General features: G+C 39.4%; 1 protein-coding gene across 2 annotated transcripts in view; it reads left to right on the top strand.

The window, feature by feature from the left end:
• Window positions 1-18,922, top strand: part of SNX29 (sorting nexin 29) — a 451,127-nt gene that overhangs the window by 387,484 nt on the left and 44,721 nt on the right. For both annotated transcript variants that reach the window (XM_084640531.1, XM_084640532.1), the window contains one exon: window positions 882-1,021. In XM_084640531.1, the coding sequence (XP_084496657.1) occupies window positions 882-1,021 (140 nt within the window). The remainder of the gene's footprint in view (window positions 1-881; window positions 1,022-18,922) is intronic.

Below are 18,922 nucleotides of genomic sequence, written 5' to 3' on the forward strand. Positions count from 1 at the left end.
GCTCTAATACAAAAAAGAGTCTGATTTCTCAGTAAATCCATTACCGTCTCACTCTAGTGTATTATGCTTGCTGACAGATTGTGTTATACCCTACTATAATTGTGTTTCCCACAGACAAAAATATGCATGTTGTGAAGTTATACAATCTAAGTAGACGTACTATTGTTAGGCTTTCAGCCTGTAAGTCTCACAGCAGAATGAGGAATGGTACAGTTATCTCCATTCATTGGTGCCAGAGAAATAAAACATTAACACTTAAATAAAACCTTTTTTCCAAAGCATCCTATCAATGATACATTATGCTAGTTAAAAAAATGGACTGTTGTATAAAATTTCCTTAACAAAATGTGTTACTAAATGGAGGGAGATATGTCTGCTCCTATAGTTAAATATGGGTCCATTGTGAGGTGTATGTATCCAGCTTCTGAAAAGTTCATGATGGGAGGGCAGGGGGAGGAGGAATTAATAAGCTTCTTGGAAGGGAAGAAAAGTACCTCCATTTCCCTAAAGGATTGTATAAGTTGCTAGTCCTGAAAGGGCCTGACATCTGGTCCTTAATAACAGTCCTTTAAAAGAAAACATTTAGTCCATGGAAGAGGCCTTTCTCTCAGGGAAGAATACACTCCGGGTAGACCGGGATAAGTTATTTTCAGCATTATGTCAGATAGCCATGGACAGGGTTTTATCCATAACCAAGTTATATAATGTTGAACATTACTTGTCTCTGTCTACACTGACGGCAAATGTTTTAGATAATATGTTGCTACAGGTGGCTGAGATAAGCACAAGTCATCAATCAGAATTCATGTCATTATTGCTGTCTGGCATTTTAGAATGGAAAAAATCTTTTTTGTACAATTCAACTTTTTTTTCTTTTACAGGATGCAAAGTTTGTAGAGGAACGACGCAAACAGCTACAAAATTACTTACGGAATGTTATGAACAAAATTATTCAAACTGTGCCAGAATTCACAGTTAGCCCCAAAAAAGAGACTCTTATTCAACTGATGCCCTTTTTTGTGTAAGTATGTGTCAAACGGACATGCAGTATTCAACAAAATGTTAAGCCTTTTTCTTTGCAGTTTAACGTTAGATGTAATGCACCACCACTGAAATCTCCATTTTATTATAGAAAGAAGCCCACTAGCACGATAAATGCTTTTGATATGTTTAAAGAAATTATACATCTACTGTATTTTTTTCAGCATTTCAAATGTTTCTTTGAATAAAGGTCACTATGGATAAAACTTTCAAAAGCATCTAAATGTTTTAGGAGCCTAAGTCCTTTTGAATGTCACTGGGTACTTTTGAAAATTGTGCTTTCTGGGTTTGGGGAGTTTTGTTTTTATTTTTTGGTGCTCCATTCTACCTTCTTCTCTCCCTCCCCCCATTTAAGTTTTATATACTGGCCAAAATAAAGAATGAAAGGAATCTGACTGATTTTTCAAGGAAAAATGCAGAACTTTTGCAATCTGTGTACTGTTTCATTTACTATAGGAAGGGAGTAATATTACATTCCATGTACAATAATATAGTTGTGTAAATATAAAGATAGGAGAAAATGGCCAGACATACTTCCGTATAACCTGGTTATGTGTTAAGAATATTTTAACATCAATATATCACCATATCAGAATAGCATTTTTATTTTACCTTTCCATTTTGCTGTAAGCACAGCCCCTTAAAATATGTGTCATTTAAAAATACTAAAATGATAACTAATGAAAACTGTTTTTTGGAGTACGGGGTCAGTCTTTGTCTCTGACACTGTCTTCAAGCGCATTGTGTTATGTCTGATCTTCTTTTGGCCTGAATGTGTAACAGGGGCCTATCCAGCAAGATACTGAATGATGGGAAATGAGAACAAGCAGAATCTTTCAGAAGGAGCTCAGCACCTGTAGGATTAGAGCCAGGATGTGCTTAAAGTCTTGAAGGCCCCAACCCTGCTTCCACTGAAGCCATTGGGAGTTCTGCCATTGATCACAAGAGCAGCAGGAATGCGAGCCAGATATGACTGCAATTTTATAATGAAACTGTGCTGTTAACTCAGGTGCAACACGAAGTAGTTGAGGTGAAATTCTAGACTTTATAAGAGCTAAGTATTATAGCTCTTTTTACCAATAGTTCTCAAAGTGCTTAACACATGGCAAATGAGTGGCAGAGGAAGGAAGAACCCAGGTTCTCTGTCCCCTAATCCAGTCCCATCTCCTCTGGAGCATACTGCCCTTTGAATCTGGTTCGGGTAGTATCTAATCATATATAGTTACTAAACATGTACAATCTGTATATTCATTGAACAGTCCAAAGAATTTACATTCTAAGACTCCATTTCTGGGGCTCCACTGGGATCCACTCAAGTGGATCAGTTTGCACAATCAGGGCCCAATTAAATATGATATATTCCAGAAAAAACAAACCACCTTTGTCGCTTGTACTAATTGCACTATATTGTGCTGCATTTGAGATTTGCAAGTTGAAATGTAGTATTTTCCAGGGCAGAGATCTATATGGATAGAAAGTTGACTGGGAAAAAAACAACATTTATTAGAAAACTTGCTTCCATAGTCTGCTTGTCATTCTCTGACAGGGAAATTTCCATAATTTCAGTATTTTTGTCCAAGATATCACCAGGTTCTTTTTGTTATAAAGTAAAATTGTATGCATACCTTCAAGTTTAATGAGCTAGCATTCCCTGTCTTACACTTAAAACTGCATCTGGTATATTGAGTGTGTGAAAACAAAATTTGCTGACTCTCTTAAAATCTCAGTGGTATTTTGTTTCACTTTAAAGCTAGAAGCAATTTTATGTTGAAAATAAGAATTGCACCAAGGTACACAGTCATGTCATCTTTTAATTTCTCTGTGTCTGTATATAATGATGGCTTCTGATTTCTCTGTACCTTCACCTGTGCTTTTCCAGTGGCCTGTTCCTTACAAAAGACAGGAAGAATACCAAAATATATTTTGTGGCATTCTCGTTGTTGTAGTTGTTCCTGCATTTTGTCAAAGTAAAAGTAAATTTGACATGACATATTGAGGTTGCTGGCATAAATGATGGGATATCATTTGTAGAGACATAAAAACTTACCTCCTTCTCCAAATAACTCAATTTGTGTAAATTTGCTACAGGTTGTGATGATTTAAATAGTTTTACATTTTGTCACTTCAAAGATCATTAGAGAATTTTCTGTTATTTTAGTTCTTTTTAAAGACATTAATACTTAGGAAATGCTCTATTTCACCTTGTTTCTTAAACAAATGAGGAAAGGAATGTAGATTGTAACCCACATTTAGAATTGAATTTTCATATGAAATCATTATTATTTCTCTGTCTCCTATAATGTTTACTTTTAAGGTTATTAAAACATATTTTTGTTAAATGTGAATTGCTAATAGCTTATCAGCATTATTAGTAATATGGAAGTTGCAACTTAAAATTCAATTTAGAGCTGGATGATTTGATTGATAATCGCTGGTCTTTCATGTCTGGGATTATGATTCAATTCTAACCTGAAACAAGTGGAACATCAGTTGGCAAAAACATATTGCGTGTTATTTAGTACTTGTTTACTTTGTTTTTCTGTTTGAGTCCTCAAAATTTTTTTTATCCTCTCATCATTCTGAGATCTCTGTGTTTCTCACCCTATTTTGTCAACCAGGAGCATGTTCTTTTGCTATAAGGACATAACATATGTTGCCCATCAAGAGCTTTATTAGTGCTATTCTGTGAATTTCCCAAAGGAAGGGATAGAATTAATGGATGCAAAGAGCCGTGTTTGCCACTGATCTAAGCTGTTGCATTTCATTGACTTAAATGGAGTTGCATCCACTTATGCCAGTGATGAATTTGGCCTAAAGTCTTTTGAATTGTAAATTAATCGTTATCCAGGTAAAAAAGGTTTCAGAGTAACAGCCGTGTTAGTCTGTATTCGCAAAAAGAAAAGGAGTACTTGTGGCTCCTTAGAGACTAACCAATTTATTTGAGCATAAGCTTTCGTGAGCTACAGCTCACTTCATCGGATGCATACAAATTGGTTAGTCTCTAGGGTGCCAGAAGTACTCCTTTTCTTTTTTCAGGTAAAAAAGCAAACACAACAAAAAGCAGATAAAAATCTGAATGTTTGGTGCACAATAAAAAAAACCTAGATATAACTAAAGTTACAGATTAACTGAATTGATATGGTCTGAATTTACCTAGATACAAACAAAAATTGGATATTGTTCAAGTTCAAAACATTCTTAGGCTATGTCTACACTACAGAGCTTACAGTGGTGCAGCTTCACCGATGCTAGAGCAGATGCTTTAAACCAATGGAAGAGAGCTCTCCCATCGACTAATTACTTCATCCCCCATGAGCAGCAGTAGCTGCGTTGGTGGGAGAACCTAAAGGCAAATGGGAACGGGAAGCGTATAGCTGGGTTTTACATAAAGCCCATTACTTTAGCATCTAATTCCTTTCAGGCAAATTAGATCTCCTTCTCCTGAATATCGAGCAAAGAACCCTCTCCTGTTAGATCAGAGTGGTAGCCTATGGTGAGTTCCTGAAGCGCCCAATGCACCTATACATGACTGGCAATGCACAGGTCAACTGCAGTCAGGCCAATACCTATAGAATATTCCTACTGGGGCCCACCTTTCCTTAGGTCTAGGAGTGGGGCCTCATAACATATTAAAGAAAAGAGGAGGAAGTCTTGGTCATCATCAGCATCGATGGCCAGGCTTCCTATACCAGGAGTGGAGGTGGCTCGGAAAACACTTCAGTTGCCCTACCTACCAAAGAAATCCTCATCTTTTCCATGCAAGGCCTTGGATCCAACACATACCAGCTGTCAATGACTTTAGAACTTTACAAAAACTGTTTTTGAGGCTAACTGAAACCTTGGACATTGAGACAATGGTGATCCATGCATATGCTGTTTAATATTCTCAGCTCCTCAGTGCCAACAAGAATTGCCCTGCCAATTAATAAGGGCACACTGAACCCAGCAAAGGGTCTGTGGTCCACCCACGCCTAGCTTTCTCCTACTTCGAAGCAAGTAGAAAAGTGCTATCAAGTGTCACTTAAGGGCTTGGAACATTTTTACATGCATCTGACATGAGGGTCCCTTGTGGTAACTGCAGTCCAGAAAAAGACCAGGTCCACGTAAGAGCACTCCAAAAAATAAGGACCCCAATCAACTAGACTTTTCAGTGTAAAGGCCTATTTATCAGCCTTCCTCCAATTCCACATTACAGACTTCCAAGCCTTGTTAGTAAAAGATAGTTTTTCAGTGTAGGAAAGGGTAACTCCCTTCCTAACTAGGCTCCCACAGAACTCTAGAGAGAAGCTGAGTGATGCCATCAAAGAAGGCTAGATGGTAATGAAGATAGTACTACAAGTGGCTTTGGATGAGTCTGATGTGGCCGTTAGATCCATGGCTACAGCGGTAACATGCACCAACCAAATTGTAACCTGGTTACAGACTTCTGGGATTCCAAATGAAGTTCAAATGATGATAGAGGACTTACCGTTTGATGTAATAGAGCTCTACGGCAACTGGATGAATGAAGCAGTCCATTCCCTAAAGAATTCAAGAGCAACACTGAGATCTTCACGCATATGCACCCCAGCACTATACTGCAAGTTCTTCTATTGGCAGCGCTCACAATGGCAAAAGCCATCTGACTCCAATAATCACCCAGAAAACATCCCTGTTATATCAGGAGGCGCCTGTCATCCTCTTTCTCTGTCACAGAGGCAGCTGCTTGGATGGGGTGCATGTTGAGAAACATGTCAAGACTATGTCAAATACTATAACAGGGTTCAAAAGAGAGCTACATAGATTCATGGAAGATAAGTCCATCAATGGCTATTAGCCAGGATGGGCAGGAATGATATCCCTAGCCTCTGTTTGCCAGAAGCTGGGATTGGGTGACAGAGCATAGATCACTTTATGATGACCTGTCTGTTCATTCCCTTTGGGGAACCTGCCATTGGCCACTGTCAGAGGACAGGATACTGGGCTTGATGCACCTTTGGTCTGACCCAGTATAGCCGTTCTTATGCCAGAGCCAACTGTTGGAAATCATTCCACCTCTTCCATTGGGCATGGTAAGAGATTACAGCCAACAGTTTTGTGCTGGACATCATCCCCTATGGCCAGAATATCCATTTTCGTGCTACGCTTTCTTCCCACTCTTCTTTATTTATTCCTCTTCAAAGACCCTTTTCATGAGACCAAAAGGAAGTGGTTTTGTTGTTTTGTTTTGGAGCCATAGAAGAGGTTCCTTGGGAGTACAGAGGAAGACGCTTTTACTCCTGATATTCCTTATTCTGAACAAGAAAGAAGGTTTTAGTCCCATCATACACCTGACAAGACTGAACAAGTTTATGCACCACCTCAGATTTAGAATGGTAATGCTTGCCTCTAACAGTCTATCTCTTCAAGCTCAGGACTAGTTTGTAGCTCTCGGTTTACAGGACGTGTAGTTCCATATTGCCATCCACCTGGCCTTCAGAAAGTACCTGTAATTTACAGTAGGTCCAAAGTACAGCCTTTCAGATTTTCAACAGTCCTTAGAGTTTTTATGAAATGTCTCGCTATGGTGTTGTCACACATGGGGGGAAAAGGGCATTGGTGTCTATCCATATGTGAGCAACTGGCTGATGACAGGCAGTTCACATCCGGAAACTCTGACAAGCTTTAACTGCACCATCTCTCTGTTCATCCAGCTGAGTCTCCTGATGCACTACAAGAAATTGTCACTTGTCCCATCACAGATGATGGAGTTCATGGGGATCAGGATAGATTCAAGACAGCACGGGCTTACCCACCACAGGACAGATTCCTCTTGCTTTTGTCATTACTGAAGACAGTGGCAACTGTATGGACGTCCCTCACATTATTAGGCCATATGCCATGTGTACATATATGACGCAACTTGCCAGACTTCTCCTGAATCCACTACAGCTCTGGCCTGGGTCAGTCTTTTCCTCTGGAAAGTATCCACTGAAAAAGGAAGTCCTTATGCCACCTCATGTCCTCATGGTGCTAAACTGCTGACTGCACCCTGATAATGTCCAAAATGGGTTACTGTTCATGACCCTGTCCCCACCAAGATATTAGTCATGGACCTATCTGTGATAAGCTGGTGAATCCACCTGGATCTTTTACAGATACAAGGGATGTAGTCCCCAGAGGACATGCCTATCAATATCTTAGAGCTCAGAGCCTTCAAACTGGCATAAATTATGTTCTTCCCGTGACCTACAACACTTGGTAGTGCGGATACTAACAGGCAATACATTAGCTGTGCACTACATAAACAAGCAAGGGGGTGTTTGCTCTTTTCCCTCCCCTTGAATGGACGCACTCAAGCTATGGAATGGGTGCCATCAGCATGGCATACCCAGTAGTTCTGCAGTTTCAGGAGTCAGCAATGATGTGGCAGACTTACTCAGCAGGCAGTCAGTCACCTATTACAAGTGGTCACCACAGAAATTCATTACCAAGTCATTATTCCATCAGTGGGGGACTCAATTGATAGACCTGTTTGGCATGAAGGACAAGGCTAAGTATCTGAACTTCTATGCCAGAGAGTGCAAGAGCCCAGGAACGTTGCCAGATACAGTGAAATCACGACCCTCCATTCACCTTCCCACTGATTCCACTACTTCCCAGGCAAAGCCAGAGAGGACTGGGCCAAACTTATCCTCACAGCTCCCTACTGGCTGAGGCAGTTCTGGCTGACAGACCTGATACAGATGTTCACACAACTATTGATCAGGCAGCCTCCTAGACTGCTCAGACCAGCTGTCATTAGATCGGGTTCAAGTATTCTGTCCAAACCCAAAGTTGCTGCACCTGACTGCCAGGATGTTGATTGCTTGAGCACCATGGAAAGGAGCTGCTTCCTCACACATTCAGGAAATCCTGGCACTGGGCATAAAGCTATCTGTGAGAGAGACTTCTCCAAATGAAATAGATTCTCAATGTGGGCAGCCTAATACAGTATAACCCCCGTGCAGGCCCTGGTACTGAAAATTCTTGACTATTTGCTGTAGTAAAAACACGCTGGACTTTCATTTAGGACAGTAAAAGTCCATCTGGCAGTAATATCAGCATATCATCTACAAATACAGTTGTTCTTTGTCTTCTTTCATCTGACAGTGTCCAAATTTCACAAGGGTCTACTGCCTGCTTACCCACCAGTCAGAGATACTACTCCACCATGGGACCTCAACATTGTCCTTCTGAAGTTTATGGAGCTCTTCTTTCAGCCCCTCTCAGAGTGATCCATCTACCATCTTAATCCCAGGCCTGGTCTACACTTAAAAATTAGATTGACCTAGCTATGTTACTGAGGGCTGTGAAAAATTTTGCAGCAGCAGTGCTGTAGTTAGGTTGACCTAAACCCTGGTACAGATGCAGTTAAGTTAACAGAAGAATTATTCCATCAACCTAACTAATGCCTTTGGAGAGATGGATTAACTACATCAACAGAGAAAAACTTGTTGATGTAAGAAGCGTCTACACTACAGTGGTACAACTGCAGTGCCATAGCTGTGCCACTGTAGCGGCTGTAGTGTAGACATACCCTTCAAGAAGAGGGAACAAGCTTCAGTCACTCATGGTGGAACCTCTGTATACCTCCATTCCATAAAGAAAAACTAGCACTTACAAAGGCTCTGCTTCTTCCCCCAAGGCTCTACCTTCACTCTGCCTCTTCCCGCCCCTGCTCTGCCCCTCCCCTAAAGCCCCGTCCTCGCTCCACCTCTTCCCACCTCCTCCCAAAGGCCCCTGCCTGCCTGCCACTCACTGCTCTCCACCCTCCCCCAAACCCCTCCCCAAGTCGCCAAACAGCTGTTTGGCGGCTCCCCAGATTAATAGCTGATCGGGGGCACTGCCAAACAGCTGATTGGTGGCACCACTGTTGAGTGCTGAACACCACTATTTTTTTCCGTGGGTGCCTATGAATGCTTAGACCTAATGCAAAATTCTTTCCAAAGGTGGTTTGAGTTCCACCTAAACCAATCAACCTTTGTGCTTTCCTAAATCTCATCTCATGCAAGAGAAGAGGAAGCTATGGACATACTCTAGCATATCCAGAGCTCTGCTGTATTACATTGAGAAAACCAAATCTTTTAACACGATCCCCACATCTATTTGTGGTCATAACTGGCCACTCCAAGGTCCCCAGATTATTTCATCCCAAATATTGTCAAAGTAGGTATTGCACATTTTATCTCACTTTATCAGCTGGCTAGTGTACTTCTCCCACTGACTATTAAGGCTCATTCCACCAGAGCTCAAGCAACATCCTTGGCTTGGAAGGACACAGCTGTTGTAACAATCAACATAACCATGTCTTTGGGGAAGCTCATAAAGAATTTGTGGCAACAGAGCAAAATTGGCATCAAAATAAGTGCAAAAGGATACAATAATTTGGAACAGACACTAATTAAAATTACTTAAGGAAAAAAACTTGTTACTCTGGATAAAATAAATTGATAAATAGTTCTTTGGAGTTGTGCATAAAATTTTGCCCTGGTAGTAATGAAATTATGCAAAGAGTGGTAGTTTGCTACGGAATCTATAATGGATTATAGGAGGTTTTCTGGAGGTTCTTCATTGTTTTTATTGACCACCTTATTAGAGATAATTTGATCTGATTTTCTTTGTGGTTCTATTCATAGAATCATAGAATATCAGGGTTGGAAGGGACCTCAGGAGGTCATCTAGTCCAACCCCCTGCTCAAAGCAGGACCAATCCCCAATTAAATCATCCCAGCCAGGGCTTTGTCAAGCCTGACCTTAAAAACTTCTAAGGAAGGAGATTCTACCACCTCCCTAGATAATGCATTCCAGTGTTTCACCACCCTCTTAGTGAAAAAGTTTTTCCTAATATCCAACCTAAACCTCCCCCACTGCAACTTGAGACCATTACTCTGAAAAATGACTTTATAAAAATAGCATTGTGAGTTCTATAAATAGGAGGGTCCTTGTCAAACAAAAAGGAGGGTACTTGTGGCACCTTAGAGACTACCAAATTTATTTGAGCATAAGCTTTCGTGGGCTACAGCCCACTTCATCAGATGCATGCAGTTGAAAATACAGTAGGATGATTTTATATACACAGAGAACATGAAACAATGGGTGTTACCATACACACTGTAACAAGAGTGATCAGGTGAGCTATTACCAGTAGAAGAGAAAAAAAAACCTTTTGTAGTGATAATCAAGATGGGCCATTTCCAACAGTTGACAAGAACGTGTGAGGAACAGTGTGGGGGGGGGGGAAATAAACATGGGGAAATAGTTTTACTTTGTGTAATGACACATCCACTCCCAGTCTTTATTCAAGCCTAATTTAATGGTGTCCAGTTTGCAAATTAATTCCAATTCAGCAGTCTCTCATTGGAGTCTGTTTCTGAAGTTTTTGTTGTTGTAATATTGCGACTTTTAGGTCTGTAATCGAGTGACCAGAGAGAATCATAGAATATCAGGGTTGGAAGGGACCTCAGGAGGTCATCTAGTCCAACCCCCTGCTCAAAGCAGGACTGATCCCCAGTTAAATCAACCCAGCCAGGGCTTTGTCAAGCCTGACCTTAAAAACTTCTAAGGAAGGAGATTCCACCACCTCCCTAGGTAACGCATTCCAGTGTTTCACCACCCTCCTAGTGAAAAAGTTTTCCCTAATATCCAACCTAAATCTCCCCCAATGCAACTTGAGACCATTACTCCTTGTTCTGTCATCTGCTACCACTGAGAACAGTCTAGATCCATCCTCTTTGGAACCCCCTTTCAGGTAGTGGAAAGCAGCTATCAAATCCCCCCTCATTCTTCTCTTCCGTAGACTAAACATCCCCAGTTCCCTCAGCCTCTCCTCATAAGTCATGTGTTCCAGTCCCCTAATCATTTTTGTTGCCCTCTGCTGGACTCTTTCCAATTTTTCCACATCCTTCTTGTAGTGTGGGGCCCAAAACTGGACACAGTACTCCCAGATGAGGCCTCACGAGTGTTGAATAGAGGGAAATGATCACGTCCCTCGATCTTCTGGTAATGCCCCTACTTATACAACCCAAAATGCCATTGGTCTTCTTAGCAACAAGGGCACACTGTTGACTCATATCCAGCTTCTCGTCCACTGTAACCCCTAGGTCCTTTTCTGCAGAACTGCTGCCTAGCCATTCGGTCCCTAGTCTGTAGCAGTGCATTGGATTCTTCCGTCCTAAGTGCAGGACTCTGCACATGTCCTTGTTGAACCTCATCAGATTTCTTGTAGCCCAATCCTCCAATTTGTCTAGGAGATTGAAGTGTTCTCCGACTGGTTTTTGAATGGTATAATTCTTGACGTCTGATTTGTGCCCATTTATTCTTTTACGTAGAGACTGTCCGGTTTGGCCAATGTACATGGCTGAGGGGCATTGCTGGCACATGATGGCATATATCACATTGGTAGGGTGCTTTTTATAAGTGCCCAGCCCTGTATACTCAACCTGGAATCTTAAAGTCAAGCTGTATTCTTGTCAAGATTCTGTAAATAGAATTTAGGCCCCAGGCCTCTGTGAATAGAATTTAGATCCAGGCCCAGAGGTCCACCCTTGTTCAGAAGCTTGAAAGATCAGGGACCCAGTTAACAATTCTTTCAGTGATGCACAAGCCACAATAAACACCAGGTCACTCTTCTGTACTTGGTTCTGCAGTGATAACAGGTGAAAAAAGCAGTAAACATTCATTTTAGTCATGAAAGTTAGCAGATTTCACAAAGAGAGCAAAAGTCTTTTGAATAAGGTCGCAGCATTTTTATCTAGTGCCTTTTTAAGGTCCTGTTTTAATCTGAAATGCTTGATATCGCAAGGTTACACGAAGCGTGAGAAGTATCTTTTCACTTCAACATCACTTTTCATTTCACACCCAGGGAACTGATGGGATTGCATTAAGGCAAGTTGTGGTAGTGCATCCATGTTAGCCATTGTTTAGGTGCTTTTCTACCCTGTCCACACTAGCACTCTGATCCATTGTTACAGTTGTACTGCACTCTGAGAACCTGGCCCACAGTTTCCAGCACTTGTTTGTAGAAGATTTCAAAATGCTTTCTGGGAGCCCAAGGATTGTGGGAGAAGGGTTCAAATTCCCACAAATCCTGTGAACCTTTTTGAGGCATTTTTTCAAATGGAATTAGGAAAAATGTCAGAGCTCTCTCTTTGCTGGAATAGACCATTTCCAGTGAGAATATTAATGAGGTCCTGGAAGACCTTAAAAACAAACAAAAAATAAACGTCAGCATATTTCCCAGGCATCTCTCAGTTGTGATAAATGATAAGATCTTTTTAACAGAGATATCAGGGTCAGTTTATCTCTTCACCTAAACAATAATTATCAGTGATATCAGAGGACCTTTCAGACATAGACAGAAACAATGAACCAGAGAAGGCAACATCATCCCAATGTCTCATATGGGGACTCTTTCTACTTTAATTGAGCGTCATGAAATAGCATTAACACTGATGGTTTTAAATACTATCCAAAATTACTGTGATTCAGTTCTACCACCAAACCCTCCCTGTCCCATCTATCCCATAAGAGCCTCTTATCTCTCACTCATTGGAGTTTCTGAACTCCTTCTATGGGAACTGAAGTCACTCAGCAACTTGCAAGAATTGGCCCTTACGTTGATAACTTTATTACATCCTTTGGTAGAAACCTTGATTTTGTACTTGAAATTGTCTGTATTTTTTCGAATCTGTAGATGTCTGTTTTTAATAAAGCACGTTTATTGTAAAATATTAATTATAAATTAATGTAGTAATAAATTAGATATAATGTGTATTTCCATTTAAGCTGTGTAACAAATGTATATGTTTCCTGAAGGGGTTACCTTTCTCTTAAAAAGGGTTTGCAGATGCCAAACAGTTGTGGGTTGAGCTCTCAGACTGTGAAGCAAAGACTAGTGTTATCTCAGAGAGCAGAAAGTGAAATTCTCTAATACAAGTAAAAAAAACCCTCAGGGCGCTGAATCTATGTATTAGAAAGCACTGAAATGTAAAATAACAAAAATAATTATTCACAAATAATTACATGTACTTACATTGAGTGTTTTCTCCTCACTGAAAAATTACACACAAACACTCCCAACAATGTAAACAGGAATAATCCAAGAGCAGTTAGTTCCATCTCAAGTGGCGCCCTATGTCTATAAATCTTTAAGACCAGGGATATTAATTCACTTGAGGTCCTAAAATGTGAAAATGTTCAGTGGAAATTTAAAAATATTCTCTTTAAACATATACACACTGAACATTAAACACCTGACGTTAATTAATAGTGCTGCTACCAAGACTAGGACTTCAGTCTCTGTTTATTTTCTTTTTAAGTATAATGATTTTATATCATAATTTAAGCACTGACCTTATTGCTCAAATGATTTGTAATGTGCCATTGTTATAAAGTGAAAACAAATTTTGTTTTGAGGCCCAGATATGGTTAGCAGTCTGTAATATGGCCATTTGAACCAGTTTGCTAACATTTCCTTTTCATTGCTATAGCAAATACTGGTGGGTTTTGATGGAAATTTAATTGGCCTGTGATTCCTAATGCTATGAGCTCTCATCTGAATATGCTCATCTTCTCTTTTTTATGTGACTGTCCTTCTACAAGATATTTTTAATCCTGGTTCATGGCTGTTACATTTTAATGCTGTATTAGATGAAACACAAAGTTGGTCTAGCAGTTTCCTTCATAGATAGCTTTCATTTCATAGTATACAGATGACACTTTTTTTTTACTTGAAATTTGCCTAGTATAGATTAAACAGCCAACTCAATACGTAGTGAAGAACTGGACACTGGAACAGATTCTCCAGTTCAGTAAGTTCAGGTCTCCTCCTGATCTAACTCACGCTGGGCAGCACTGAATCAGGTTGCTGTAATCAAGTGCCTGAGGCTGCCACTGTCCACTATGTCTGAGCACAGCCTTTCTTTCTTTTTAAATGAACAATTGTACTCATGATTGGTATGTCATATACTAGTAGCACTTGTTATAGCAAGTACACTTATATTTTTAAATAAAATTTCAGTCTGTCCAAAGAATGTCACATGTTAACTCTTGATAAATACATATATCAGAATTATAGTCAACTTTTTCAACAACATTATTCCCTGTTCTGCCCATTTAAATGCTTACATCTTAAAAATCATATGTAATTTTAACATACTATTTATTTTTAGTGTGGTTCTATCCTGAAAAGTGACTTTGTAAAAGTGGTGTTGTGAGGTTTCATGGTTTGTCTCAGGGTTTGTCTATACTGCAAAAAACAAAAAAAATGGAACCTGCAGCACCAAGTCTTAGAGCCCAGGCCAAGTGACTCAGGTTTGCTATGCTCCCACTATAGGGCTAAAAATAGTAGTGTAGACATTCCAACTTGGGCTGGAGGGTGGATCTCAGAACCTGGGCTCCTGCCCAAGAGGGAACGTCTACACTGGTCTTCATTTGACCTAGGTTCTAAGTAGGGCTGTCAATTTAATTGCAGTTAACTCACACGATTAATTCAAAAAAATTAATTGCGATTAATCGCAGTTTTAATCACACTGTTAAACAATAGAATCCCAATTGAAATTTATTAAATATATTGACTTCAATTACAACACAGAATACAAAGTGTTCAGTGCTCACTTTATATTGTTATTTTCATTACAAATATTTGCACTGTAAAAATGCTAACAGAAATCATATTTTTCAGTTCACCTCATAGAAGTACTCTAGTGCAATCTCTTTATCGTGAAAGTGCAATTTACAAATGTAGATTTTTTTTGTTACATAACTGCACTCAAAAACAAAACAGTGTAAAACTTTAGAGCCTACAAGTCCACTCAGTCCTACTTCTTGTTCAGCCAACTGCTAAGACAAGCAACTTTGTTTACATTTATAGGAGATAATGCTACCTGCTTCTTATTTACAATGTCACCTGAACAAGTGTTCACGTGGCACTTTTGTAGCCAGCATTACAAGGTATTTACGTGCCAGATATGCTAAACATTCATATGCCCCTTCATGCTTGAGCCACCATTCCAGAGGACATGTTTTCATGATGATGATGCTCGTTAAAAAAATAATGCATTAATTAACTTTGTGACTGAAATCCTTGGGGGGAAATTGTATGCCTCCTGCTCTGTTTTACCCTCATTCTGCCATATATTTTGTGTAATGGCAGTCTCAGATTATGACCCAGCATATGTTGTTCATTTTAAGAACACTTTCACTGCAGATTTGACAAAACGCAAACACGGTACCAATGTGAGATTTCTAAGGATAGATACAACACTTGACCAAAGGTTTAAGAATCTGAAGTGCCTTCCAAAATCTGAGTGGGACAAGGTGTGGAGCATGCTTTCAGATGTCTCTAAAAGAGCAACACTCCAATGCGGAAACTGCAGAACCCGAATCACCAAAAAAGAAAATCAATCTTCTGCTGGTGGCATCTCACTCAGATGATGAAAATGAACATGCATTGGTCCGCACTGTTTTGAATCATTATCGAGCAGAACCCGTCATCAGCATAAACGCATGTCTTCTGGGATGGTGGTTGAAGCATGAAGGAACATATGAATCTTTAGCACATCTGGCACATAAATATCTTGCGACGCCAGCAACAACAGTGCCATGCGAACGCCTGTTCTCACTTTCAGGGGATATTGTAAACAAGAAGTGGACAGCATTATCTCTTGCAAATGTAAACAAACTTGTTTGTCTGAGTGATTGGCTAAACAAGAAGTAGGACTGAGTGGACTTGTAGGCTCTAAAATTTTACATTTTCTTTTTTGAATGCAGGGTTTTTTATACATAATTCTACATTTGTAAGTTCAACTTTCATAATAAAGAGACTGCACTACAGAACTTGTAATGGGGGAATTGAAAAATACTATTTCTTTTGTTTTCTTTACAGTGCAAATATTTGTAATCAAAATAAAAATAAAGTGAGCACTGTACATTTTGTATTCTGTGTTGAAATTGAAATCAATATATTTGAAAATGTAGAAAACAACCAAAAATATTTAAATAAATGGTATTCTATTATTCTTTAACAGCATGATTAATCGCAATTAATTTTTTTAATCGCTTGACAGCCCTAGTTCTAAGACTTGCTGCTTTAGGTTTTTGTTTTGTTTTTGCAGCGTAGATCTGTGTTCCCTCTAAGCTGCGTGTATGGGCGGCCGCCAAGGAGTGATTGAAGTGCCATGCGGTCGGTTAGCAGAGCTGCTCACATCCATCTGGCAGTGTGTATTCAGGTGTCCCTCCCCCGCTGCTTTGCAGCCACGTTGCTCCTGCCCTCTGCCTTGGAGCCCCTGCTGCTCCTGGGACCCTCCTGCTAGCTGTGCAAAGGACGGGGATGTTGATGTCAGGGTGTCCCCCTCACCCTGCCCCTGTATCCCAGCATGGGAGAGGGGATAGCCCCGAGGGTCTGAGGTCTGAATGCTGTTCGGGGCGGTGAGTGAGTAACTTTACCTTAAAGAGACAGTGCACAGTCTCTCAGAGACTTCCCCAGTACACACAATCTCTCTGTCTCTCTCTCACACACACACGCACTGTGTGTCTACACATATGCACACTGTCTACACACACACACACACACACAGAGTCTAACAGTGTGTGTGTGTATAGAGACACATAGACTCTCCACACACACACACAGAGGCTGTGTCTCTACACAGTGTCTACACACACACACACACAGTGTTTACACACAGAGTCTCTGTGTCTGTACTTCTTGGTGCTTCCCGCAATGTACATGTATTCCCTGTAATTTTAATCTTTCAAAGTGTGTTATTTTAGTGTTTTAACTAGTCTGTGCATTTCATACTTTTTATTTCTCTCTTACACTTAAATTTAATTCTTTGAGTAGTGAGTTCTAAAATGCCTAACCTATCCTGGCTGGAGTAATTATCCCTATGGTAACTTTTTAAAAATATACATTATATAGATATTTTGTTTCTACTGGTGGTGCACATGTGCACATTACCTCGGTGCACATAACAAAATTTATTCCACACATGGATGGAAAAAATTAGAGGGACCATTGGTGTAGACATACCCTGAGACGAACCATGAAACCTCACAATATCAGCCACTGGGCTCTGAGACTCATTGCTGCAGGGTTTTGTTTTAGGTTGAGTTGGATTTTTTGGCAGTATCGATGTAACCTCAATGATTTCTGTATCAAACATACTCATATTACAAGTTCAAAAAAAATTTTTTTTCCTGTAGCGTCCCTGAAGTCTCAACCGGAGATCTGAAAGTCAAGCCACATGCATTCAAATTTGTGCATCATAACTTCCTAAGCCAGCAACTGCTCACCCAGATGTTATACATACACAATTTTTTTACCTGTTTGTTTACTACCAAGACACATGTTCTACACTTTACTACTTATTATGCCACACTATTCTTCTGCTGGCAATTATAACTTAAAATACTTTATTGATGCACAAACCAGAATAGAATACAGTTCCAACCTCCACCGTTGTATTGACTCTGCCATAGTAATAGAAGTAAAATGTGTAGTAAAAGCTTATTCATCAACAAAGGAAGCAGATGTTAGTCAATACATGCAAAGAGCAGCTCTGTTCAGTACCCATTTTTACTTACTTGCTTTTATAGATCCCTAATTATACTTTATAACAATTTTTTAGATACAATGTAAAGGACATATTTAGAAAAGCATAGATGAAAGTTTAACTAAAATCAGTGCTATGGAATGCTTTTAAAAGTATTAAAAACTAACCTCAAAGGTTTACCAGTTTTAAACAGTATGTTCAGTCAAGTTGCACTTTTCTGAAGTTGGTAAGGTTAGTTCTCTTGGAGTTACAGTTCACTGACAGAATGTTTGAAAACAGGCAGAAAATAGAATCCTCCATAATTTTGTTGAAATTTTTTCTGGTAAAATAGACTAGAGTGGATTCTAAGGAAATATTTTCTTGAATGGATTAATAATTGATATATTTTAAAAAGTGATTTTAAAAGATATTTTCTATAGCAGTATGAAAGAGTTGGACACTGTAGGAATAATCACCTGTCAGTGATGACAGTAATGCTGTATAAATATATGGTTCTAACTGTTTTCTTTGTTTTTCCATATAATTTTCATTTCATAATATGACAATCCTGGCAGTATATTTCAGGGCAGCTGCATTTCTGGGGTTATTAATGTCACTCATCTTTCAGTCTCATGTTTTCCAAATCAAATTGTAATTGTACAGAAATTAACTATTTGTTATCTTCCTGACTTATCTTATTGCTTAAACAATACACACTTTCCCCAGAGTGCTCCATGAAGGGAGTTGCTCTGGGGAGGAGTAGTGGAGTGTCTTTGGGATCTGCCCTCTGGCATTGGTTGACAGGTGGATTTCACCTCCATGCCATTGCCAACCACCACAAGCCAAAGATCTTGTAGATTATTCACCTACTAATTTGACCTATTAATTCAGTTTACTTCTAAAAATTAAATGTCTGATTTCATAAGTCTTGCAGATCAAACAACCAAACTTCTGGTGAAAATTTTCTTATGATCCTTTCTTCAGTGATAACTGGCAGCACTAATGTGGTCACCAGAAACATTTAAAACCTGAGATTGATTATTAATGGTATAAAATTATATGTGGAGCAGATAAAAAGATTATTCCTTTTAATACCTGTAGTGCTGCTAGTGTTATTTTGACTGATAAACTAAGCAAATATAATGAGAAAATTACAGTGAAGAGCTGCATGTACTATATATGCAACTGTTCATTAAAGACATTTTGAACAAATTTTCAAGGTTACTTTCAAAACATTTTAAAATAAAGGGACAAAGATATTAAAGTTAGCCCAGACTAAAAAGCTAGTTAAAAATCTGACTCTGTCTCCTGCATTTCAGTTAGTAGCTCCAGCTCTCAACATGGTTTAA

Source organism: Lepidochelys olivacea, assembly GCF_965140295.1.
Source record: "Lepidochelys olivacea isolate rLepOli2 genome assembly, chromosome: 10".
Lineage (NCBI taxonomy): Eukaryota > Metazoa > Chordata > Testudines > Cheloniidae > Lepidochelys > Lepidochelys olivacea.